Below are 24,887 nucleotides of genomic sequence, written 5' to 3'. Positions count from 1 at the left end.
AAGGGAGGAACAGGATATGTGCAGATAATTACAAAGTCTCTGGCTTTCGATCTGTGTGAATTGGAGGGTTTTGAACAAAGAAGTGATGGGATCACTGTGGCTGTTGTATAGAGAAGAGACTGTAGGTAGGGAAGAGGAATCAGGAAGACCAGTTTGTTAATAGGCCATAACAGTGGTTGAGGCAAGAGATGAGGGTAGCACCAGATTGTTTTCTTTTCTTTTTAAAGTTTATTTAAGCAATCTCTGCACCCAACATGGTGCTTGAAGTCACAACCCCAAGATCAAGAACAACATGCTCTACAGAATGAGCCAGGCAGGCACCCTGCCAGAGGTTTTCCCTAAACAACTAGCGGGTGGAAATGCCATTAAGTGAGATGGAGAAGACTGGCTGAAGCAGGTTCAAGGGAAAGATCCAAAACTCAGCTTATCGTGTTATGTCTGAGATGCCTATTAAACATGCAGGAGGAGATGTTGAATAGATAATTGAATATATGGGTTTAGAGTCCAGGAGAGAGGTCTGGGATAGAGAGATAATTTGGAGAGTATATTTAATTAAGACCTTAAGATTGGATGAGATAATTAGGAGTGGAGTGAGTGACTGCAGAGAAGAGAACAAGTCTAAGGAGTAAGGCCCCAGGCACTCCAGCATTAGGAAGTCAGAGAGGAGAGGAAGGACCGGAAATCGAAGCCAAGAGAGAGCAGCCAGAGGATAAGAGGAAATCAAAGAGAGTATGGGATCCTGGAAGCCAGATGAAGGAAGTGTTGCTGGAAGTCAAGAGTGACTATCAAAAGGCACAGATAAGCCCAAGGAGATGAGAATGGGTCGTCAGGTTCTTTAAAGTGAAGGTTATTTGAGACCTTGTCAGTAGCATTTTTGGTGGGATGGTGGAGATAGGAAGGTTGACTGGAATGCATTTACAAGAAAAATGAAAGCAGAGGACTTCAGGAGAACAAAAATAGACAGCTCTTGAGTTTGCTAAGGGAAGGCGAGATAGGGGTTGGTAGCCAGCAGGGCACATGGTGACAAGAGAGGGTTTTTGGGGATTGTTGTTTTGTTTTAAGATCAGAGAGATAACAACATGTTTGCTAATAGAAATGATCCAGAATAAAGAGGAAGGTTGATTATGTAGGACCTGAAAGACTGGGTAGAAGAGCATCTGAGCAGGTGAGGGGGGATGAGCTCTGGTGCCCAAGTGCAGTGGTTGACTTTAGATGGGAGTAGGGCCTCCATCTGTATAACAGGAGAGTCGGAGGGGACATGAGCACAAATGTGCTAAGTAGGTAAGTGTGCTGGGAGTTGTGGGAGCCCTTTTCCTAGTGCTTCCATCTTCTCAGCTAAGTAGGAATAAAGGTTATCAACTAAAGTGAGGAGAGGTTAGGAGGTGTTAGGGGTTTGAGGAAAAATGCATCACCAAGCAGAGCAGAAAAGGGGAAAGACTTGGGAAAATACAGAGTAATTGCCAGACTGTCTTGTCAGCCCACTACAGATTCGGGGACATGTATTAAAGACAGACCAGGCCGCCTGATTATATGATTCCTTCTGGGCATGTTCAGCTAGTGCAGTTGGACTTCAACAGAGTTGTAATTTACCAAATGACTATGGCAGACTAGCAACAGAGTGTGTGCAAGAACATGTTTATTTATAAAGATTGACTGTGGCATTTAAGCTGGGTAAGGAGGAAAGAGGGACAGCAGGGCCATGAGGAAAATTGAAACAATGGAAGGATCTTTGGATCATAGGCCCTGGCAGAAGAATTATTGTTGACAAACCAGAGAGAATGAGCTGAAAAGATAGGTGTAATCAGAGCGTGGGGTACATGAAACTGAGATTAGGTATTGCTTGTAATTATTGGTAATGATAAGATTCAGCATGTGATCATGTGGGTGAGTAGCTAAGACAAGTGTGAGGACAAGATCATTGAAAGAGAGGGATTATGAGATTGAGGCAGCCAAGATGTTGGAAAGAGCATATATTGAAACCATAGAGAGTTATAGCTGAGATAGTACCGGGGAAAGGAACAGTGAGTGAGGAGCTGAAATGAAGAAATAAGCAGAAATGACTACAGTTAAAGGTCCCTGCTGTGGCTGGGAGGGTCGTATGAACTGAGGGTATCAATTCAGAATAGGGTTTTTGGCGAGGTGGAAGGGATAATGTTCTAGAGCTGGTGATGAAAATAAGGAGGACATCTTCCTCATCTCCAAGCCAAGTGTGCGCATTATAGGAGAAAAGCAGCCACCGTTTGAGAGAACTACCCAAGAAACATGTCCTCAGTGGAGGTGAGGTTTCAGCTAGAACAGTGTTTCTCAGCAGCAGCACTCTAGACATTTGGGCCAGATCATTGTGTTGTGGGGTCTGCTCTGTACATCATAGGATGGTCAGCAACAACCTTGACCTCTACGCTCTAGAAATACCTCACATACACACAGATACCACCCCAGTTATAACAACAAAAATATCTCTAAATATTGCCAAATGCTTCCTACCTTTTGTTGAAACCACCACTATATATAAGCCACATTCTGAATTCTCTCAGCATTTCTGAGATTCATTTTACAGAGATTTTAAAAATCAATGAACTCAGGTGAAAACTTTGTCAAGATTCTTGTTTGTAATAGCGGTTACTACAAAAAGTGTTTTTAACAGACAAGGCAGAATTTCCTTTGTTATTTTAATTGGTATTCTATTCTAGTTACAAAACTATTCTAATTACAATTCTATTCTAGTTACAAAAACATTCTGAAATATTGTATTTAGATTTTCCTTCCTGCATTAAGCAAAATTTGCATTTTGTAAAAGCAAAAGTTAGGAGTGCTTGGGTGGCTCAGTTGGTTAAGTGTCCCCACCTGAGCTCAGCTCATGATCTCACAGTTCACGAGTTCTAGCTCCACATTGGGCTCTCTGCTGTCAGCACAGCTCATATGCGCGCGCGCGCTCTCTCTCTCTCTCTCTCTCTCTCTCTCTCGCTCTCGCTCTCTCTCTCAAAAATAAATAAAAATATTTTTTAAAAATTAGAAATGGAGGGACGCCTGGGTGGCGCAGTCGGTTAAGCGTCCGACTTCAGCCAGGTCACGATCTCGCGGTCCGTGAGTTCGAGCCCCGCGTCAGGCTCTGGGCTGATGGCTCAGAGCCTGGAGCCTGTTTCCGATTCTGTGTCTCCCTCTCTCTCTGTCCCTCCCCCGTTCATGCCCTGTCTCTCTCTGTCCCAAAAATAAATAAACGTTGAAAAAAAAAAAATAAATAATTAAAAAAAATAATAATAATAATAATTAGAGGGGCGCCTGAGTGGCGCAGTCGGTTAAGCGTCCGACTTCAGCCAGGTCACGATCTCGCGGTCCGTGAGTTCGAGCCCCGCGTCAGGCTCTGGGCTGACGGCTCAGAGCCTGGAGCCTGTTTCCGATTCTGTGTCTCCCTCTCTCTCTGCCCCTCCCCCGTTCATGCTTTGTCTCTGTCTGTCCCAAAAATAAAAATAAACGTTGAAAAAAAAATTAGAAATGGATAAGAAACCTAAATATAAAAACTAAAATTATAAACATTTTTAAAAAAAATTTTTTTAATGTTTATTTTTGAGAGAGAGTGACAGAGTATGAGTGTAGGAGGGTTAGAGAGAGAGGGAGATGCAGAATCTGAAGCAGGTTACGGGCTCTGAGCTGTCAGCATAGAGCCCAACACAGGGCTCGAACCCACGGACCGCGAGATCATGACCTGAGCCGAAGTTAGAGGCTTAACCAACTGAGCCACCCAGTGCCCCAAAATTATAAAATTTCTACAAGGAAGCAGCAGAATATCTGCTCCAACATGGCAGAGTAACTTCACAGTCTTGGAGTAGGCAAAGATCTTTTAGATAGGAGCCAGAATGCATTAACCATTAAAAAATAATAAAGTAGACTTGGTCAAAATTAAATACTTCATCCAAAGATACCATTAATAAACTGAATAGACAAGAAAATAATTTACAATACGTATGTCTGACAAGTGACTTGTATAAATTAAAAAACTCTACAACTCAAAAACAAGATAAAAAAACCTGGATGAAAATGTTTGACCAGGCACCTCATAGAGATTTACATGGAGATTTACAAATGATCAATAAACTAATGAAAATGTGCTTAATAGTATTAGTCATCAGGGAAATGCAAATTGTAACCACAGTGATATTCCACTGTGTGTACCCATTAGAATCCATGAATCAAGACCTGATCGCACCAACTGCTAGTGAAGATAAGGAGCAACTGGGGCTTTTAGACACTGCTGCTGGGGTGGGAATTGTACCAACACTTTGGAAACTGGTCTGGCAGTTTCTCATAAAGTTAAGCACACATTTACCCTAAGACAGCAATTCCTTTCTTAGGTGTTTGCCCTAGAAAAAGTAACACATATGTCTATAAAGACTTCTAACAAGAATGGCAGCTTTGGCCATAGTAGCCAAAAACTAGAAACAACACAAATGTGAATGTTCAGCAACAGTAGAATAGAATTCTACTCGGCAATAAAAAGGAATGAACTGCTAATATATGCAACACCCTGTATGAACCTCAAAGATGATGTTTGAAGAAGCCCAACCAGAATAGCGCATACCGTATGACCCCATTTATATGGAATGTTAGAATCTGAAAAACTAACCTATGGTGAAAGAAGTCAGAACAGTGCTTGCCTCTGAGAGAGCAGTGTAGGATTGTCTGGGCAGGATCACAGAGTTTTTCTGAAGCAATAGAAATGTACATCTTTTTTCTTTTTAATTTTTAATTTTATTTTAGAGAGAGTATGAGCCAGGGAGTGGGGAGAGAGAGAGCGAGCGAGAGAGAATCTCAAGCAGGATCCATGCTCAGCATAGAGCCCAACATGGGGCTCAGTCTCACAACCCTGGGATCATGACCTGAGCCAAAATCAGGAGTCAGACACTCAACCGACTGAGCCGCCCAGGCACCCCAGAAATGTTACATATCTTGAGGCAGATGTGGGTTACGTACGTATATGCATTTATCAACTCATTGATCCTGTGTATTCAAGATCTAGACATTTCACGGTTTTTAAATCTCAATTTTTTTTGAAAAAGTAATTTATACAAATTTATTGGCATTCCTCAGGCCCTCCTGCTGATCTCTTTTTACACTTTAGGAATAGTTGGGCCCAACTTTAGAGCTAAAAATGCTGGGGTATCTAACTCATTCTTAGGCTGGAAGAGGTGGAGCTGAAAGGATAGGTTCCTGGGAAAACATTAAGCGGGGACCTGAAAGGGGAGTGCCTTAGCTGTGTGCAGAAGCACAAATGAGCATCCAAGAAGAGAAAGAAAAAGCATGTGAAAAGGCAAGACAGTGCAAGTGAAGTGTCAATTTGCGAGGAAGAAGGGAGGCAGAGGTGAGCATGGTGCTGCTACCTGCCTGACTCTTCTAGGGAATGTTGGAAAAGTCACGTCCAAAAATAAACCACTTTTATGTGAAAATCTTTTATGAACATACAACATAATACATGTAAAATCATACTTCTGGTATGGCTTGATTTTAATGAGTATAATAAAAACCGATAAAATATTTGGTAAGAATGTTTATAGAGTTTAAAAGTTGTTTGCAAACTTAGTATTTCTTTTGGTCTGATTTTTGATGACACAGATTCGACCTTTTTTTTTTTTTTTGGTTTCAGGGTTCAAAAAGGATTCTTCGCTCCAACGAGATCATCCTTCCAGCTAGTGGACTTGTGGAAACAGAACTCCAATTAACCTTCTCCCTTCAGGTGAGAAGCTACTGAATCTTAGGTCACTAATGTCTAGTCTAGTCCCCAGGTAGTCCTGCAGTCTGGAGATTTTTCTATCCCAGAGCAGCCACAGCCCAATGAATGAAAGTTACCCAATGAATTGAGCTTCTGTGGCTAGCCTGGAGGGCTGAAGCAGTCACTCAGCCAGCCACAGTGAGGATGCTGAGACCCGAGTTCTTTTTTTCCCCTTTCCTTGGATAAGGCTGTTGATCCCCCACCCAATCTCGCTCAGCCCCGTTACCTCTCCTTAGTAATCTGCGGCACACACTCCAGCTGAGTGTGTCCCCTTCAGTCTCATTCTGCCCCATGTTGTAATCTCAATTCCTTCCCTTCTCCTTATGCCTCTTTAGTATGTCTCTCTCTCTCATCACAATCCCAGGATCCCAAATTGAAGCATATGGAGAAAACATTTGATCACTTGGCAAAGAAAGAGGCAAAGTTCTGAACACGTGTGTACCACAGAGCTACAGAATGGAAATCAGGCACCAAGGAGAATCGAAGCCTCAGCGGCAACTTAATGGTGTCTCCTTCACCCCTGATTCCCCCCACGCAGCCCCCTTGTACAGACAGGAGATAGTGAAGCACAGAAGGATTGCATATCCTCCAACAGGACCAGACAAGGACCCAGGAGCTCATTAACGATGCTTGACTCTTTTGTACTTGGCAGTACCCTCATTTCCTGAAGCGAGATGCCAACAAGCTACAGATCATGTTGCAAAGGAGAAAGCGTTACAAGAACCGGACCATCTTGGGCTATAAGACCCTGGCTGTGGGACTTATCAACATGGCAGAGGTGAGGGGGCACAGTCTCCAGTCTTTAAGTCCGAGAGTTTGTGAGGCACACCAGGCCCAGCCAGTTGAGCCTGCTAGCAAATGATTTTGCCAGCCTAGTGGCTGGGTGTTTCATTTTATTTTACAAGTTAATTCTATTTTTGGAAATTCAGGATATCCCAAGTAATTGTTCTTTTTTTTTTTTTTTAATTTTTTTTTTTAACGTTTTTATTTATTTTTGAGACAGAGAGAGACAGAGCATGAATGGGGGAGGGGCAGAGAGAGAAGGAGACACAGAATCCGAAGCAGGCTCCAGGCTCTGAGCTGTCAGCACAGAGCCCGATGCGGGGGCTCAAACTCACGGACCGTGAGATCGTGACCTAAGCTGAAGTCGGATGCTTAACCGACTGAGCCACCCAGGCGCCAGAGTAATTGTTCTTTTTATCCCAAGTAATTACTCCCTCACAAAATGTTTTTCTTTAAGTTTCAAAGAAAATTCAAACTTACAGAAAAATTGTAAGAGTAGTGTAAAGAATGCCCATATACCCTGCACTCAGATTCTTCAGTGCTAACATATTACCGCATTTGCCTTATTTCTCTCTCTATATAAACATTTATGCATATTATTTTCTTTTCTGAACCACTGAGAGTAAGTTGCAGACATGATACCCTACTACACCTTAATGCCGTACTATGTTAATTTCTTAAAAATAAGAATACTCTCCTGTGTAGTCAGCATCATGCCCGCCATAAAGGTCAGGACATCAACACGGATATAGGATCATCATCCAGCCCACGGCCCCCGCTCAGATTGTGCCAAGTGTCTCGATAGTATCCATTACAGGCCCAGAATTTAATCTGGGATAGTGTTCATTTAATTGTCTTGCCTTTTTAGTCTCCTTCAATTTTCAACAGTCCCTCAGATTTTCCTTGTCTTTCATTCCTTTGACTTTTTTTAAGAGTACAGGCTAGAGGCACCTGGGTGGCTCAGTCAGTTGGGTGTCCAACTTCAGCTCAGGTCATGATCTCACGGCTCGTGACTTTGAGCCTCACGTCAGGCTCTCTGCCATCAGCACAGAGCCCACTTCAGATCCTCTCTCCCTCTCAATAAATAAACTTAAGGAAGGGAAGGAAGGAAGGAAGGAAAAAAAAAGAGTACAGGCTAGTTACCTCGTTGAATGTTCCTCAGTTTGGGTTTGTCTGATGTTTTCTGAAGATTAGATTCAGCTTATGCATTTTTGGCAGAACTACCACAGAAGTAATGCCGTGTTCTTCTAAGTGCTACACAGGCAATGCTCCACGTCAATTTGTTCCATTTCTGGTGAGGTTAGCTTTTATTGCTTGGTTAAGATGATGTCTGCCAGGATTTCCAACCTAAATTAACACTTTTTTTTGTATTTCCCAATTTAAAACAATATTTTATAGGGAGATGTTTTGAGACAGTGTAACAAACCTTTTTTCTCATCATATCTTCAACTAGTTTTAGCATCTATTAGTGATTCTTGCCTGGATCAATTATTACTTTGGTGCTTGCCAGTGAATTTCTAATCCCATCATTCCTGCTGTATATATTAATTCACTTTCTATTGTAAGGCAGAGCTTTCTCTTCTTCCCATTTATTGATCATTTCACTTATATGTATTAGTTATGGACCTGTGGATTCCTGTTTGCTTCAGTGGGGTTCAATCTGTTACTATCTTTTTTTTTTTTTCATGCTTAAATTATCTCAGATTTGGCCAGTGGGAACCCCTCCAAGCTAGTCCCTATATCTTTTTTGATATGTGCCATCATTCTTTATACACTTCTTTACTTTCTGGTACAAAATAGCATCTTGCACTTTCCCTGACCCAGCCTTGGAGTGAACTGATTCTCCAAAGAGTCCTGGTTCCTTTTGGCGGAGAATAGTATCTAAATGGGTTCCATGACTATTAAGAGTTATTTTTCCAGCTGGAGTGTCATTGCTTCTACTCCCCATGAACAGACAGAGCTAGGAAATGTATCTGCATATGTGCTTATGCTCTCATACATACATACATACATACACACCACACACATGTCATACCTGTTTCCCTGTCTGTCTGTCTGTCTGTCTGATCATGAGCTCACACATTCCAATCAATTCCAACCCAACACCATTGGGCTTATGCTTGCCTTTCCCCGTCCATTGTTCTGATTCCCTCCTCCAGCAGGATGAAAGCAGGCTCCCATTATCTTCAATATGTTTGCTCATTTGTGTAGTTCCCTTATGTGCCAGATAAATCCTCTTAACCCTGACAAAGGGGAAAAAGGGGGGGCCACATTTTATTTTTTTATTATTTATTTTAAACTGAAGCAATGCTTTATTGCAACGACAAAGCACCAATTCAGTAAGGCATTGACACATGGAGATTCAAACAAATGTCTCTGAACAGAGATGTAGCAAGACTGCTTTTTCAAGTTCTTAAAAACAGGTTCTCAAATCAAAAATCAAAGTATTGGAGCAATCAAAAAAATAATACACCATCATGAAGAATATATATTTATAAATATTTATACTAGTAACAAGGCTTTTGGATCTATAACTTTTGGCAAATTCCTTCAGAAAAAAATTAGTGTAGATACCAACCATAAAGTGAAAAAGTGTTTTCTTCCGTGGAAACAAAAAGCCAATTTGAGAGTAAATCTATACAGAAAATACCATTATCCCCGGTGAAAAAAGCTGAATATGGATGGATATCTCCAAGACACAACAGATTTTCTCTTTTCAGAGGTTCCACCTGTAGGGGCCATGAAGCATGTTCATTTCAAACATCACAGTATAGCCCAGCAAAACCTTGGGGCGCCTGGGTGGCTCCGTCGGTTGAGCGTCCGACTTCAGCTCAGGTCATGATCTCGCGGTTCGTGAGTTCAAGCCCCGCATCGGGCTCTGTGCTGACAGCTCAGAGCCTGGAGCCTGTTTCAGATTCTGTGTCTCCCTCTCTGTCTCTGACCCTCCCCCACTCCTGCTCTGTCTCTCTCTGTCTCTCAAAAATAAATAAATGTTAAAAAGAACTTTAAAAAAAAAAAAAACACCTTAATAAGGTCAAGTGGAGGAGCCTCTATAAAAAGTAGTGTCAACAATTCCATCCAAATAATACAAGCTCTAAGAAGAAGAGGAATTCAAGGGAGACAGCAGTCTCTCTTTTTCCCCTTTTCCAAGTTTTCTTGTTTTTAATCTCCCTACATCTGAAACAAAAGATCATTCACTTCAATCCTTTTTCAAAGATTTTGGAAAAGCAGTCTGTGAAGAAAATCCCTTTAGTGGGGAGGGAGGTCCAGTCATGTCAAAGATGACTCTTTTTGACAAGCTCCACAAGGAAAACCATCCTGTCCACAAGTTATCCTTGTTCCTCCTGGTTGAATTCAGGTCAGCTGATGGATTGCCTAGTTCGCCCAAGACATTTCATTTGACTGAAATTCTTCACATCTACACATGTATGTATTCTGTTTACAAAGTTTCATCACATGAGGGGTGCCTGGGTGGCTCAGTCAGTTGAGCGTCCAACTCTTGATTTTGGCTCAGGTCAGATCCCGGGGTCGTGGGATCAAGGCCTGCATCAGTCTCCTCACTGAGCATAGAGCCTGTTTGAGATTCTTGCTCTCTCTCTCTCTCTCTGTCCCTCCACCCCACTCACGCTCTATCTAAAAAATAAACAAATATTTTTTTTAAGTTTTATCACATGAAACTAAATTATGTCAGTATGTTTCTTGAGGTCTAAGACCCCAGTTTGTACTATGAAGAGTTGTTCTTTAAATGCTTTGTCAGCAGAGGTTTTACATGATACTGGTAGATTTTCTTGTTTATTTATTTATTTTTTTTAACGTTTATTTATTTTTGAGAGAGAGAGAGACAGAGCATTAATGGGGGAGGGTCAGAGAGAGAAGACACAGAATCTGAAACAGGCTCCAGGCTCTGAGCTGTCAGCACAGAGCCCGACGCGGGGCTCGAACTCACGGACTGCGAGATCATGACCTGAGCCGAAGTCGGACGCTCAACCGACTGAGCCACCCAGGCACCCCGATACTGGTAGATTTTGAGAGCAGGCCCCCCTTTTAAAAACTGAAGTCCTATCAATACATCATTTCTTGTCATCAGTAGCAGGGATTTTCCATCAATTTCCTGTTCCCAGAAAGCACTAGTTTGCTCCTCAAATCCTGCTGTTTGGAAATAGTTGACGACGTGCATGACGTCAGGATCTAGTGGCCTCCCATTCTTCCATTCTCATGAAACACCCTGCATGGCTGGCATGGAGAGATCTTCCCCCTGTGCAGAGCTCTGCGGCTGCCATGCTCCCAACTCCTGTGTAGCTGGCCCACAGTCAGTTTTAAAACTTAGGTCTGGGGGCATCTGGGTGACTCCGTCAGTTAAACGCCCAGCCCTTGGTTTCAGCTCAGATCATGATCTCACAGTTCATGAGTTCGAGCCCCACATCAGGCTCTGTACTGATGGTATGAAGCCTGCTTGGGATTCTTTCTCTCTCTCTCTCCCTCTCTCTCTGCCCCTCCCCTGCTCACTCACTCTTTCTCTCTCTCAAAATAAATAAATAAACTTAAAAAAAAAAACTTATGTCTGTGCTTTAGTACATTAAATAGGAAAGTTTCTGTGACCTTAATAAATAGAATATATGAGATCGTGGCAGCCCATCTATCTTTCCTCTTCAGGTTTTGAATCAGTATGAGGGACTATGGGGAGTGAAGTATTATGGATGCCATATTTCCCCACCTGTGTTTTCTCAGGTACTATAGATCGTTTTTCCCATTGCCAGACACAGGTGATCACCATCTGCAGGCCGGCCCCAGCCTGGAGAACTAGTTCTCTGTCAAGGACTAAAACTAAAATGTAGTCCCAGAGATTAGCCATCATTTTCAGGCTCGAGCCTCGATTTTCTTTTAAGCACAAAGGCCTGACCAGTGCCTGGCACTTCTGGAGATAATTTTCAAGTAAGAGTTTGAAGGCAATGGGAGAAAAGTAGGCCTGGATTTGAAAGATAGTGAGAAAGAAAATGTATTAGCAGAATGTCATTCCCATCGGCTTGCACATCCATTTGGATTTATCAAAATGGACAACTCACCTCCCCTAGTAAGGCATTTGCATTACTGCCCTGTGCTCTCAGGTGATGCAGCACCCTAATGAAGGCGCTCTGGTGCTTGGCCTGCACAGTAACGTGAAGGATGTCTCTGTGCCTGTGGCAGAAATAAAGATCTACTCTCTGTCCAGCCAGCCCATTGACCATGAAGGAATCAAATCCAAGCTGTCTGGTAAGATGTATATGGTATCTGGAGGCCCTGTGGGTCAAGAACAAGCCCATCACCTGTTCCCCATCCTGGGAAAGCTGAACTTGATGGGGCCTAAAATGTTCTTGTGAAAGAGAAGTTTAGAGATCCTTCAAAATAAAACATGGCTTACCATGGCTGTGGCCCTCGCCTCTTCCCCAGACCTATTTCCGCCTGACGAGAGCCCTGATTCCAGCCAACCAAATTCTCTTAGGCCAGATCTTCACACTTCAAGGTTGTCTTACTAAGGTGTCTCTCTCCAGATCGTTCTCCTGATATTGACAATTATTCTGAGGAAGAGGAGGAGAGTTTCTCATCAGAACAGGAAGGCAGTGATGATCCATTGCACGGGCAGGTAACTTTCCACAGCCCCTCACATGTAGTGTCTCGAGAAATAATTCCAGACCCTCCTGGGGTTTCCTAACTTCATTCCATGCCTTTCCCCACTTAGGACCTGTTTTATGAAGATGAGGATCTACGGAAAGTAAAGAAGACCCGGAGGAAACTAACCTCAACCTCTGCCATCACAAGGGTGAGCCTCGAAGGTCTGGGGAATGTTTACCTGAGATTTTCCATTTGGAGGTAGGATGAGAGTGGTATATTGAAACCTCCTGGAGTCTTTTTAAAAATCTGCACATGGCCATTCCCTGAAGGTTCTGGTATACCCCTCTATCTCCTCCTCCTCCTCCCCCACCCCCACCCCCACCACTACCTAATTAAAAGTCACTGTTGTAGAGAAGCAGTGTTACTTATGGGAGTGTGTTATATTTTTCAGGTTATGTCCGGATAGAAAATAGGTTGAGAAACCCTGTTTTAGACTTTAGAGCAGAAAATGCTTTATCGAGAAGCAGAACACCTCAAACATCCCATGTTCCCTCTCAAGGAGGTTACTTCAAATTACGTCCTGCCTACCATATAGACAGACCCAGTCTTCTCTAGGGGTATCAAATTTTTAATCATTTTAACCCAGAAATAATAAGCTAGTGCTTAGAACTGTAAGCAATTGGTAAGGTCTAATTCCATTGGATATAGTTGGAGAGATACAGACATATAGATATAGATACAGATATTCTCTCTCTCTCTCTCTCTCTCTCTCTCTCTCTCACACACACACACACACACACACACACACACACACACACACACTGGATATATATACATTGGATATATTTGGATCCTTAATGGATCCATAACCTTAGAGGCCAAATGCCTTTGAATTGTGTCTCCTACATAAGATTCCTCAAGAGTCACTATTTTGGTGAAATTAAGAGTCCTGGACTGAGACACTTAATACCTGGATTTCTAGGTTAACCGTGGTGGTTGTTTTTTTTTAATTTAATTTAATTTCCAGTATAGTTAACATACTGTTATATTAGTTTCAGGTGTACAGCATGGTAATTCAACAATTCTCTAAATTACAGAGTTCATCATGATAAGTGTACTCTTAATCCCCTTCACCTATTTCAGCCATCCCCCACCCACCTTCCCACTGGTAACCAGCAGTTTGTTCTATAGCTATAGTTAAGAGTCTGTTTCTTGGTCTAAGTTAACTTTGACTGATTCTGGAGTTCCTGTGCTAAAGTGTGGGAGAGTCAAAGTGCTAGAAACTCAGTTTCATTTTTCCTGACACATCCTGATTCTCTAGTACAGAGCTAGCCTAGGGACCCCAAGAACAGAGATTCCTATCACCTTCAGGAATGAACTAAATGTAGGCCAGACCTTCCAGATGTGTTGTATCTAAACCTGGCATTCACCATGAAACAACACTGTCATCTCCATGCCTCCTGAGGTATCACTGGGCTTAAATGTAAATTCTCAAGACTATGGTCTTGATTTCCCCCGTTGAATAATGACTAGAGAGTGTGAGAACTGCTTCATTGTCCTCAGGTATCTAATCCTTGATTGGCACTCCAAAATGACCTGGATAAGGCATGTCCCCAGAGCCTTAGACATCTTGTATCATTGTACTCACAATGGGAAGAGACTGGAGGATCACTCTGTGTTGTACCTCCTTCTGTTAAGTTTTTCTTTTTCCTGCTCTGTAACCAAAGAGAGGTCCTACTTTCTTCCCATAGGATGCCTCCTGGAGCTTTATAAATCCCCTCTCCCTGTGGTCTCCTATGAACCAGCTTTACCCTGTTATATGACCAGAGTTCAGTGCTCCTATTAATAGCCTCTACCTCAAAGGTTGTTGTTTTTATTTTTTTTTATTTTATTTTTTTTAGCTCCAGGCACTTTCCAGTCAGATTACCAGAGACTTAGTAACAGTTCTTTAGTTTCTGTCTCCTTTTGTACACATGCATTCTTCTCTCCCTACCAAGAATACTTTGTTCTAGACACACTAATTGACTTGCTGTTTGTTTGTTTTTTCTCTGCTGTGGATGCCCTTTCTACCTTTGGAGCCCCTGCTTTTTCTTGAAGGCCTGGCTCAGCCTTACTTGCAAGTTAGTCTCTTCCGTCCCCAGATGGCAAGTCTATCATTCAGTCAGGAAGTACTTAAGACCCCAAGCTCATCACTGTGCCTGGAGTTTGAGACATTGAGATAAGAAAGGGCTCGTCCATACCATCAAGGAGGTCACAGTGTCTAGACACAAACGACATCTAAACAAGTGGCTGCGACATAGTAGAGTAGGGGCTAGAAGATAGAGTTTGGTGTAAGGGACAGCGATGGCACTAAGGGGAAAGTGACCGACTCTGAGCAGAAGTGCCAAGAGAGCTTCACAGACCGGATGCAGAGAGATGGGTTTCTAAGGATAAACAGAGATTCGCCAAGTGGATTGGGGGAGAATGTTTAGTCAGGGCAGAAGGTACCGTGTGTAAAGGCCCAGAGGGGTACAGCAGCATGCCATTCCTTACAGAACTATAAGCAGTTTCCACTTGAATGCTGGTGTGGGGTGTTGGTTGGTGATGTGAGGCTAGAGACCGGCAGAGCAGCCTTCAGACACACATGGGCCCGATGCTGCAGCTCGTTCCCTGGGCACTGGGGACCAGTGAAGACCTCTAATTTGGGGAGAGTAACATTAGATTTGCATTTGTGATAATCACTATGGACTCTGGAGAGAACAAGACTGGAAACTGGCCGGGAGCGTGAGGGTTGGGGGAGTGTCGGTCAAAGGCCATTGCGGTGATCCCACAGAGTTGTGGGGACAAAAAGGCCTGGAGGAAAGCAGTGGTGTTACAGACGAAAAGAGCATAGGAGTTAGTGAACACTCAGCTGTGAGGAGAAAGGGGAGGGGAGAGACTCGAGGTTCAGACTACAATCAGTGAGGGACAATGGTACCCTGGATAGGAACACAGGGAGAAGGTGATGACTTCTTGGAAATGCTGGGTTTGAGGTGCCTGTATATGCAGGTGGAAATCACCAAGCAGCACCATGGATCTGAAGGACTGGAGAAATGGATGAGCTGGAGATGTGCGGGTGGTGGAGGGCCCTAGGGAGAGATGAGCCCTCCTTCCATCTGTGCCCACAGCCCTGGGAACTGCCCCAGCGTTAAATGCTCATGCTGCTTCCCTGGTGGGTTTTATGTGCCAGAGGGGAGAAACTGTCTTCCCGTCTTCGTGTCCTCCCACAGCTCTTTACAAAAGCGAGCTCTGGATCACTCCGTTGACTTCACTTGATCAGTCCACAAATGGGTATTGTTTGAGAATTATTGTGCAATCTGTCCCTACAGCAACCTAACATCAAACAGAAGTTTGTGGCCCTCCTGAAGCGGTTTAAAGTTTCAGATGAGGTACGACCCCTTACTCCCGAGGTTGATGGTGAGTAGAAGAATCCCCTGAGTTTCACCGTCGTTCCTGGGGTGTGCTCTTTCCTGCCACTGGGAGTCAGGATTGCAGGACCCCCAAGTGAGAACATAGCTAAAGAAGGGCTTTAAGCTACTTGAAAAGAGAAAGGAAAGCTTTCCATGTAGCACCCAAAGTTGCACGGTACCTGGAAGCAAGGGTAGCGTGGTTATACTCAACTGTTGTTTAATACCACGCCTCTGCTATGGGGTGCCAGTAACAAATCTAGCTGTTGTTGTTGAATTTTCCCTCCTGTTGGACGGGGAACATTGTGAGCAACAGCCTGTGAGGTAGGGGCGTCCTCGGTGGTCAGCTCTAGTTTGTGGGATTGAGCCCCACGTTGGGCTCTGCACTGTCAGTGTAGGAGCCTGCTCAGGATTCTCTATCTGCCCCTCCCCCACTTATGCTTGCACTCTCTCTCTCAAAATAAATAAATAAACTTAAAATAAAAACTAGAGATGCCGTGTCCTCCCTGGGCTCTGACCGGCCTGGTGCCAGTTTTCACAGGCTTCTCTTCTGAATGGACTGGAAAGAGATGGGGAAGAAAATTGTCTTGAGGTGTCTTTGTCCTTCTGTGGGCTCCTGGAAAATAAAACTGGCCTGCACAGAGTCACAGTCCTCTGGGTTTTCTTGTGCCCATGCTTTGGCAGAAGTACATTAGCACTTGTACTTTTCTTCTCATGCCAGGCCCATAGTGTGGAGGGGTAGGGAGGCACTGAAAGGGAAAGGTGGCCTCACCACATCCCTGCTCTCAGGATTAGATCACAGAAAGGACACTGAGTTTACCCCGATGCATGCGAAGCTGTGGCATTGCCCCTTAAGGACGACTAGTTAAGGAGGCCAGTTGGTACCTGTCCAGGAGGAAAGAGTTATGCATCTACCATAGTTGTTAATAGAGGTAACCCCAAACTCAAAGCTTTCTGTCCCCCACAGGTAGGCTTCGGGCTGGAACACGTATCCCGAGAGCAGATACGAGAGGTGGAAGAGGACTTGGATGAACTGTATGATAGCCTGGAGATGTACAATCCCAGCGACAGTGGCCCTGAAATGGAAGAGACGGAGAGCATCCTTAGCACTCCAAAGCCCAAGCTCAAGTGAGGCCCAAACCTCTTCTATCGAATTGTCTCTCTGCGTATCTCCTTCCTAAGCCAGCACAGTCTCCTAGGCCCCCTCCCTCACTTCCCCTCCATTACCAGGGAGTTTGGCTCCTCACCCTGTTGAACCTCCAGCTGTCTGGATAAGGATCACTGTTTTTGCCTCTAGCTGGCAAAAGTCCTGATAGGACTTTCCTGAAGTCCTTTGGTCCAGGCCCTCCTTGTCCACTCTGCTGTGTCCTTCCTCAGCGGGCATCCTTCAAGCCCGGGTTGTTGATCTTTCTTGAACACCGCATCGCTACCCAACCTTCCACAGGCTGCTGCTCCGGGCCCCGGTGGCCACTGACCCTGGCTGTGCTTCTTTGCCGCAGGCCCTTCTTTGAGGGGATGTCGCAGTCCAGCTCACAGACGGAGATTGGCAGCCTCAACAGCAAGGGTAGCCTCAGCAAAGACACCACCAGCCCTGTGAGCAAGACCGACGGATATGGGGGTTGGGGAGAGGGACCAGGGGAGTGTTGGGGCTTAACACTCTGAGCACTCTGCTCTTGGCTCGTTTTGTGACCTTAGAAGAGCAGTCTTATCTTGTGTCGACCTTGGGTGTCCTCATCAGAGTCCTAGCTGGGAGCTTGGTTCTTTGTGGGCATTGCTGTGGCTGTTTGGGTGTTCTTTTTTGGTCAGTTCCTACCACGACTTGGAGCCTTCCTTCCCAGAACACACAGCGCCTCAGATTTCTCTCTCGACATCTGTAACATGGTAGCTGGGAGTGTGGCATCCTGCCAATGTTAAGCAGTTCTGCTTTCCAGCCTAGGTAAAGAACGTAAAGAGGCAGGAAGCCCACTTACATAGGCTTTATTCCTAGAGGGGGGCAGTGCCCTCAAAGAATTAGGAATTTAGCAGGTAGATTTCCATTTTGCCTGATGACCGAAAGGAAAAAGTTTCTGTCTGCTGTAGCACCACGGGAGGCCAGCATCACCCTGGACCATGCTCTGTTCCTACTTGGGAAGGCTCCCCTAGCAGTGGATCAGGGGTTGGAGCCTGGGTTGATGCTGTATCTACCTCAGGCCCTACGAAGCTGTTCTCATTTACAGCTAAAGGGAAGATGTTGTGCATGATTTTAGTGTCGTTTACGGTGTGCTGTTGCAAGCCCAGTGTCTTGTCTTTAGATCTAAGAAACTGAGTCCTTTAAGTTCTGTTCGCTCCACTTCAACAGAGGGCATACAAAACTCACCTTGTGAATAGGTATTAATTGTGAAGAAATGATATGTGAGGTACTCCATCCCCTGAAAAGTACTGTGTCTGTGGAAGGGCTGCCATCCGTCCCAGGTGTCTGCAGACCCTGTGGCAGCTCATGGGTCAGCTCTTGGGCTGCCTTACTGCTTGCTGCCACCAGGTGGGGCTGTCTCCCACCTCATCCCTCTTCCCAGTGAAGGCACAGCCGGCACTGTCTGGCCCTAGAACAGTGGCAGCAGGTGGCATTACTGAAGAAATGTGGGGTGGAAAACTGCAGCCCACAAGGAGAATCCCTCCACAGAGAAGCCTCTGGCATGCCATTTGAAGACCTTGCACTCTGATCTGGAGAGCTGAGGAGGCCTCACCTTACTATTTCTGTGGCTTGTAGCTGCTCTCTCTCATGGGCTTTCTAAACGGCCCTCCTGAATGGTCAGTGTCCACATGGACAGATCATTGGCCATTACAGCCAGATTCCATCTCAAATATAAATACAAGGGATGACCCTTCTAGAGAGAAAACCGGCACCTGGCCAAAGGAGAACTGTTTCATAGTGTCCTAGGAATGTGGAACAAGGAATACTGTAACAAAATGCAATTATTAACTGAGATAATGCCCCCAAAAACTAAGCATAACACCTAACATATAATGAATTCTCAATAAATGGTAGGGATTGTTGTTATCACATCAATACATTATTTTATACTAATGAAGGTGTTTCTTGGTTGATAGAACTTGTCTGTAAGTTCTACTTCAGTCCCAGTTGTATGGCTAACACAGTTTAGAGAGAAGAACCACTGATCCTCTGAGCCTCAGGTGCCTTAAAGTTAGCATAGCAGCCCAGTTAGCTCAAAAGTCAACTGAGATCAGTCTTTACGATATGATGGCCTAAGGGCCCTTATCTAAGCAGAACTTTTCTCTGGGCGGGGGGGGACTGAAGTTGAGAGCATGTGTTCTGGAGTCAGACCTCTGAGTTTGAATCTTGACTCCATCATTCCACTGACTGTGTTCTGGGGCAGTTGCCAGGCCTTGGTTTCCTCGTCTACAGAGTACCTGCAAAAGGCACATGCCTTGTGGGGCAGTGTGAAGATACCATGGGAGAATGCAGGTAAATCCTGTGGCATGTGCTCGCTGGATAGATGTGTTGGCCTACCACATGGGAAATATGCAGTAAAAGCAGTAAACGGAGGCTGCTGTTGCTGTTCTTGTTATAGTCTCAGAACCATTTCGGTTCTGGTCTCCTGAAATTGTTAGAATGTCAATGTCTTTTTAGTGAGTCCTTCAAACTCTGGCTCTGTTGGCCAGATTTCAAACTTGCTTTGCTGATTCTCTGTGATATTTCTGTTTTGAAGAGCTCCATATGTCTTGATGTGGATGTAGAGCTCTGGGATCCTTTAGTATGAAAGGCACTTGGGGAAACACATAGCAAGGCCATGCTTTTACAGGGAAGCTCCAAATATAGTAGGAAAAAAAATACTGAGATTACGCATATATAGGCAGGTATGCACATGCTGCCCAACTTTTATCCTCTCTTTCTGATTTCCTAGCATTGTTATTTGTTTTTCTTAATATTCTTTTTTGTTCCCCAGTTTCAGAGGATTCAGTGTATCACTAAAACCAGAAGGAATTTCTGCTGATACAAATTATTACAGTTGTTAGCTTTCCCAGGACTTGAGTACGCAGTAGCAGCAGAATTTGGTTTTCCAGGCTAATAACAATAGACCCTGACAGTGCTTCAGTCAGGGAGGTCGAGAGATACAGCCTTTCAGCCGAGACTTCCTGCTGCTAAAAGTTGCTATTTCCATTGCACTGTAAATAACGGTGTTAGAGACTAGTACTTCATACAAATGAGAGCCTAAATACTACCCCACTCTGCCCCCCTCACAGGAGCATGTACCCTCCCTGTAGCACCAGCATTGCCCCATGGGCACAGTACTTTGGACTGGTAGCATCTGCCTCCAGTGCTACCCAATTAGACACAGCTGCTGCACGGCTGTGTTCCAGGGTTCTGGGGTGAGAAAAGCCCTTCATATTTATAGGAGCAAAAACAGAAATTTGGAGAATTGGGAGTTTGCTCCTAGTGGGACTGCTTGGAACATCTAGAAGAGTCCGTGAATAGCCAGCAGGTTCCCTTTAACCCCAGGCCAAGTGAAGGTTGTTGCAGCTTCACCATGGAAACAATTCTGTACTTGTCCCAGGGCTTGACATGCTACTTTAAAACCCTTCAGCAGAATGGTGTTATTGCCCCAGTTCATTCTCTTTAAATGTGTTTAATTCATTTGTGATACTGAAATCCAAAACTGAGTGAAATCATCTTTAGTCTTAAATCTAACCAGGACTTTCCCATGATTCTGGACTCTGTTAACATTGGTTCTTCATATAGACAATGTAATGAACTAGCTTGCAATCTGAGGCAAACTATTATGTTTGGTTCTGAGCCAAACCATCTCAAGATTCGGGGTCACAAGGTCTAGTTAAAGTATGTTGGTTAGTCTTGCAGATAGTTTAGAGCAGTGCCTCCCAACCAGGGGTGGTTTTTGCCTCCTTCTCAAGGAACATTTGGCGCTGGCAACGACCAGAGACAGTTTTGATTGTCACAACTTGAGGGGTTGGGGGTGCTGCTGCTGGCACTTAGTGGGTAGAGGCCAGGGATGCTGTTTAACATCCTGCTATGCACAGGACACATCCCCCACAACAAAGAAGGATCTGGCCAAAATGTCAGCAGGGCTGAGGTAGAGAAACCATATGGTGTAGATAGAATATGACACAGGGCCTACATTTGCTATAGTTGTTCATTAGTTTTCCAAGTACCCCCTTGAATTTATAAGCCCAGTGTTTCTCAGTACTATTTAATTTACTCAGAGGAAGGAATTTGAGTGATTGGGAGAAGGTAGGATATCTTTGATCTTTCCTAACTCTCTGGTTTCCAAAAACATTCACTAAGGCCAGTACCTTCCCTACATCTAAGACCCACAACAACGCTCAAACTCTTGTGACTTTTACGTAGACATCTGCACAGCCAGAAACAATGTTAGCAAATACGAAAAATATAGTTCTATGTGTCAGTTATTTACAAAGTAAATTTTTAATGTTTATGAAAAACGCTAATAAGAGTTGGGGACAGAGGGAGAATTAATTCACAACTAAATGGTGTAGCATTGGGTGTGTTTTGCTTAGTATATTCATTTATCTTGAGGGGTCTGTAGATGTTTCTACCAAGCAAAATAAATTTGGCTACCATGGATGTCTTTAGTCTCAAAGTCAAAGACCTGAACTGTAAGATTTTCCTTCCCAGCAACTTCTGAGAAGCAGAAGAGGCCCCGGATGTCCTCCGAGGGCATTTACTGTCCCCAGAGTTAGAGGCCTTGCGGGGCCCATACAAAGTCATCTAAACGCTGATCTTCTCTTCCCTGTGACATCTTGTGAGAGTCCGAGAGATGAGAGTTGCTGGGCTCTGAGTTCCACTGTGCTACTGATTTAATGATGACAGACTAGCTGATCCTTCTGACACTTAGTTTTCACCAAACACACTTCTTAGAAGATGGAAATTCCAAAGATTTTGATGAGATCTTCAAATTAAGTGGAAGCATTTTAAGCTTCTGAGGGACCAAGAGAACCAGTTAGAATGGTAGTTATTTGGATGGTGATGACTAATTATTCTAATTTTTGCAGATGGAATTGGCTGCTCTAGAAAAAGTCAAATCTGCTTGGATTAAAAATCAAGATGACAGCTTGACTGAAACAGACACTCTGGTATGTGCAGCTCAGTCTCCTGTGTAACTTAGTTTTTGTGCCTTTAGAAATAAAGCCAAAAGACCTTCAAGACCTCCCTGGGAATTTTGCCTACATCTGTGGATTTGTGAATGTTCTGTGTTCTCTTTCTCCTGGAATCCTTACCCATGGAATATAACCTACCCTGGAGACCAGGTCATTCCCCAAATTAGCAAACCAGAAATGTCCCCATTCTGCTCTTTTATTAGATCTGATTAAATGCTAATTTGGATAATTTCTCACTATCTGTCATCCTTATTTACTTCTGCGAGATGACAACCAGTATCTTCCCCTGAAAAACCATCCCTTCCTCCAGAGTTGCTTTTAGTGTGAGCAGGCAGCCTACACGTTAAATCTCCAAGTGATTATTGGTCAAGTCCTTCCCCTAAGAGACTGGAGCTGCCCAGGAGGGCGAGCCAAGCCCTAGAGAAATGCAATGTATCGCTTGGAGTGCCCAATTTATACACTGGCTCCACACATACTTACTGGGTAACTACATGTGCTAAGCACTAAAGATGTGAAGGTGAGAACACCAAGGCCTCTGCCATCAAGACACCACCCTCCAGGAGGAGAGCCAAGCTATGCACACCTGAGGTTCTGTGGAGGCTCAGGGAAGGACAAGTGATTCTGACTGGAGGGGGACATCTGAGCTGGGCCTCTCAGAATAGACTGAAGTTCTTCCAGTGGGACCGGAGGCTGGACACAGTGGGTGGGAGGGAGCAGAGAACTTTACCAGGTATCACTCGGGGGTGTACTATGCATTAGCTTCACAGTGAGACCTGGTAGTTGATGGAGTCCAGGGAAGAATTATCTTAGGCTTCTGTTTCCTATAGTAAATAATGCTACATCAAAGATCCGGTGAATAACCAAACATTAGACTTGATGCAAGGTTAATTTAAAGCTTACTATACACTTGCACTTTATAGTTCACCAATAATCTGAAAACCCAGCTTCCACTCTTGCCCGACTGTGGTCTATACTGCAGTGGTCATTTCAAAATGAAATTCCAAGAAACAAAGAGGGGAGGGGGAGAGGGAGGGAGGAAAGGAGGAAGGGAAGGAAGGAAAGAAAAAGAAATTCTAATCATGTCATGTCACGATTAAAATTCTCCTCCCCACCTAAAGAAGCCAGATCATCAGCCCAGGTTTGTGTGTTGACAAATAATAGTTCATAAATGCAGAGGACAGATCGAGTAGCAAGAGACAGTACCCAGCAGAGTGGGTACACTGCATTAAATTAAACAGTAAACTTCCTCATTGGAGAGATAGGTGCAGAACCATGTGCTTCTAGGAAAAGAGAGCGAGAGACTGACCCTCGTTGTGAGACTCTCCAGGCTCCTGGGTGGTCACTGAGGGGGAAGTAACCCTCGCTGTTTCCTTTCCTCCCTGGCAGGAAATTACTGACCAGGACATGTTTGGAGATATGAGCACAAGTCTGGTTGTGCCAGAGAAGGTCAAAACTCCCATGAAGTCCAGCAAAACAGATCTCCAAGGTTCTGCTTCTCCCAGGTACTCGAGATTGGAAGAAAATCCTATAACAGGGAGGGTAGAATTAAGGAAACCAAGCAGATGGTGTGAGGCTTGTGACCATAGTTAGCATAGGCTCATGGGCGGGGGAAGAGTGGCTGATAATGGCTTTGGGGTCACGGGGGCTATTTAACTACCTCCTCTCCACATCTCTGGCAGCAAAGTGGATGGGGTACACACGCCCCGGCAGAAGCGGAGCACACCCCTGAAGGAGCGGCAGCTCTCCAAGCCCCTGAGTGAGAGAACCAACAGCTCCGACAGTGAGAGGTCCCCCGACTTGGGCCACAGCACGCAGGTACCCCCTCCCTCTCAAGGCCAGGGCCCTCTGAGCATCCCTAGACCTTGGCTTCTGTTCTGTCATCTTCCTTGGGCGGTTAGGTAGAGAGAAAAGAGGGAATACTGTGGAATGTTCTGAATAAAAGTCTTGAAGACAGATCTAAATCAGAGAAGTCTAACATATGTGTCACTTACTACTAGTGCGGAATTGGCTTCGGTGCTGATCTGCAGGGAGCGGAGGAGGGAGCAGGAAATGCCAGCATTGTCACAGCCTGCCATCACCCCCAAGTGGCAGTTCCACACCTGATTTGTTCTGCCTCCATCAGACCTCAGTCTAGAGATTGTGTGGTGAATCAGTTATTCTAGAGGACAGCAACCGTCAGTATCTCATTGGACATCACCCACCTGGACTCAGATACCCTTCGTACTACTATGGGCCGGTTAATGTGATTTCAAGCTGGCAAATCAACAATATTAAAATATTTTGATTAAAAGACCCAAGAGTAGGCTGGAATAGAAGCAGAAGAAACCAGACCTCAGGAATTATTTTCTCTTTCTGAAGGCCAGTGGTATCGGGGCTTGGGGAAGGAACCTTTCTAAACTGGCACCTCACACAACTACACTTCCTGCAGAGCTAACAGCAAGCCTGTTCGCTTACCTGATAAATAGCACCAAGAGAAAAGTTTGTGTCAACGTGGCTTCCTGAGTTTGCCGCTATTGCATAGCTGAAAATGAACTGGAGACCAGAATAGCCTGTGCCTGGGGCGAGGTGTCAGGTGTCGTCCTCCTTGCTAATCACTGTTCCTGAAGTACCTTTTGTTCCCTGTGACAGTGGGGCTCCCCACACAGTACCCACTGCCGCTCTCCTTGGTTCTCTCCCCATTGCCCTCAATTTCGTTTCTGTGAGCACCTGGTAACTGTTACCGCCCTCCTCCTCTCCTGGTACTTCGGCTGCATCATTACCCTTCAGGGCATGCTGATCGTGTTTCTAGCTTAGTCTGCCCTCCCCCTCCTCCGTCAGGACTACTGCTGGGGTTTTGTTCCTGGTGTCTGAGTGTGTTCTCTGAGGACTCTCTGCTTACTCTTTATCCTTGTCCTTTCCATTTTGCTCTGGCCAGTGGGATACTGGGTCTCCTCCAGAAATTCCCAGTGTCTCCCTGTATTCTCCCTGAATACCCCTGCCCCAGAGATTCTCTACCCTAGTGCACCCTGCTCTCCCCTCACGCTCCCTGGGGACTACCTGACAGGCACATTTGTCCCTGCAGATTCCAAGAAAGGTTGTATATGACCAACTGAATCAGATCCTGGTATCAGATGCAGCTCTCCCAGAAAATGTCATCCTTGTCAACACTGCGGACTGGCAGGGCCAGGTAAAGCACTAAAGATGACAGGGCTGGG

General features: G+C 44.7%; 1 protein-coding gene across 2 annotated transcripts in view; it reads left to right on the top strand.

Annotated features, from left to right (window-relative positions):
• The window catches only part of PACS1 (phosphofurin acidic cluster sorting protein 1), a 155,645-nt gene that overhangs the window by 118,969 nt on the left and 11,789 nt on the right, over nt 1-24,887 (top strand). For both annotated transcript variants that reach the window (XM_025915710.2, XM_086676846.1), the window contains exons 3-14: nt 5,639-5,728; nt 6,417-6,542; nt 11,653-11,797; nt 12,076-12,167; nt 12,264-12,344; nt 15,484-15,543; nt 16,529-16,689; nt 17,061-17,154; nt 21,589-21,669; nt 23,080-23,195; nt 23,373-23,508; nt 24,755-24,859. In XM_025915710.2, the coding sequence (XP_025771495.1) occupies nt 5,639-5,728; nt 6,417-6,542; nt 11,653-11,797; nt 12,076-12,167; nt 12,264-12,344; nt 15,484-15,543; nt 16,529-16,689; nt 17,061-17,154; nt 21,589-21,669; nt 23,080-23,195; nt 23,373-23,508; nt 24,755-24,859 (1,287 nt within the window). The remainder of the gene's footprint in view (nt 1-5,638; nt 5,729-6,416; nt 6,543-11,652; nt 11,798-12,075; nt 12,168-12,263; nt 12,345-15,483; nt 15,544-16,528; nt 16,690-17,060; nt 17,155-21,588; nt 21,670-23,079; nt 23,196-23,372; nt 23,509-24,754; nt 24,860-24,887) is intronic.

The sequence above is a fragment of the Puma concolor genome, chromosome D1 (genome assembly GCF_028749965.1).
Source record: "Puma concolor isolate L17-30 chromosome D1, mPumCon1.1.hap2, whole genome shotgun sequence".
Classification (NCBI taxonomy): Eukaryota; Metazoa; Chordata; class Mammalia; order Carnivora; family Felidae; genus Puma; species Puma concolor.
Note: the sequence above shows the minus strand (reverse complement) of the source record. Positions and strands in the feature narration are given on the sequence as shown.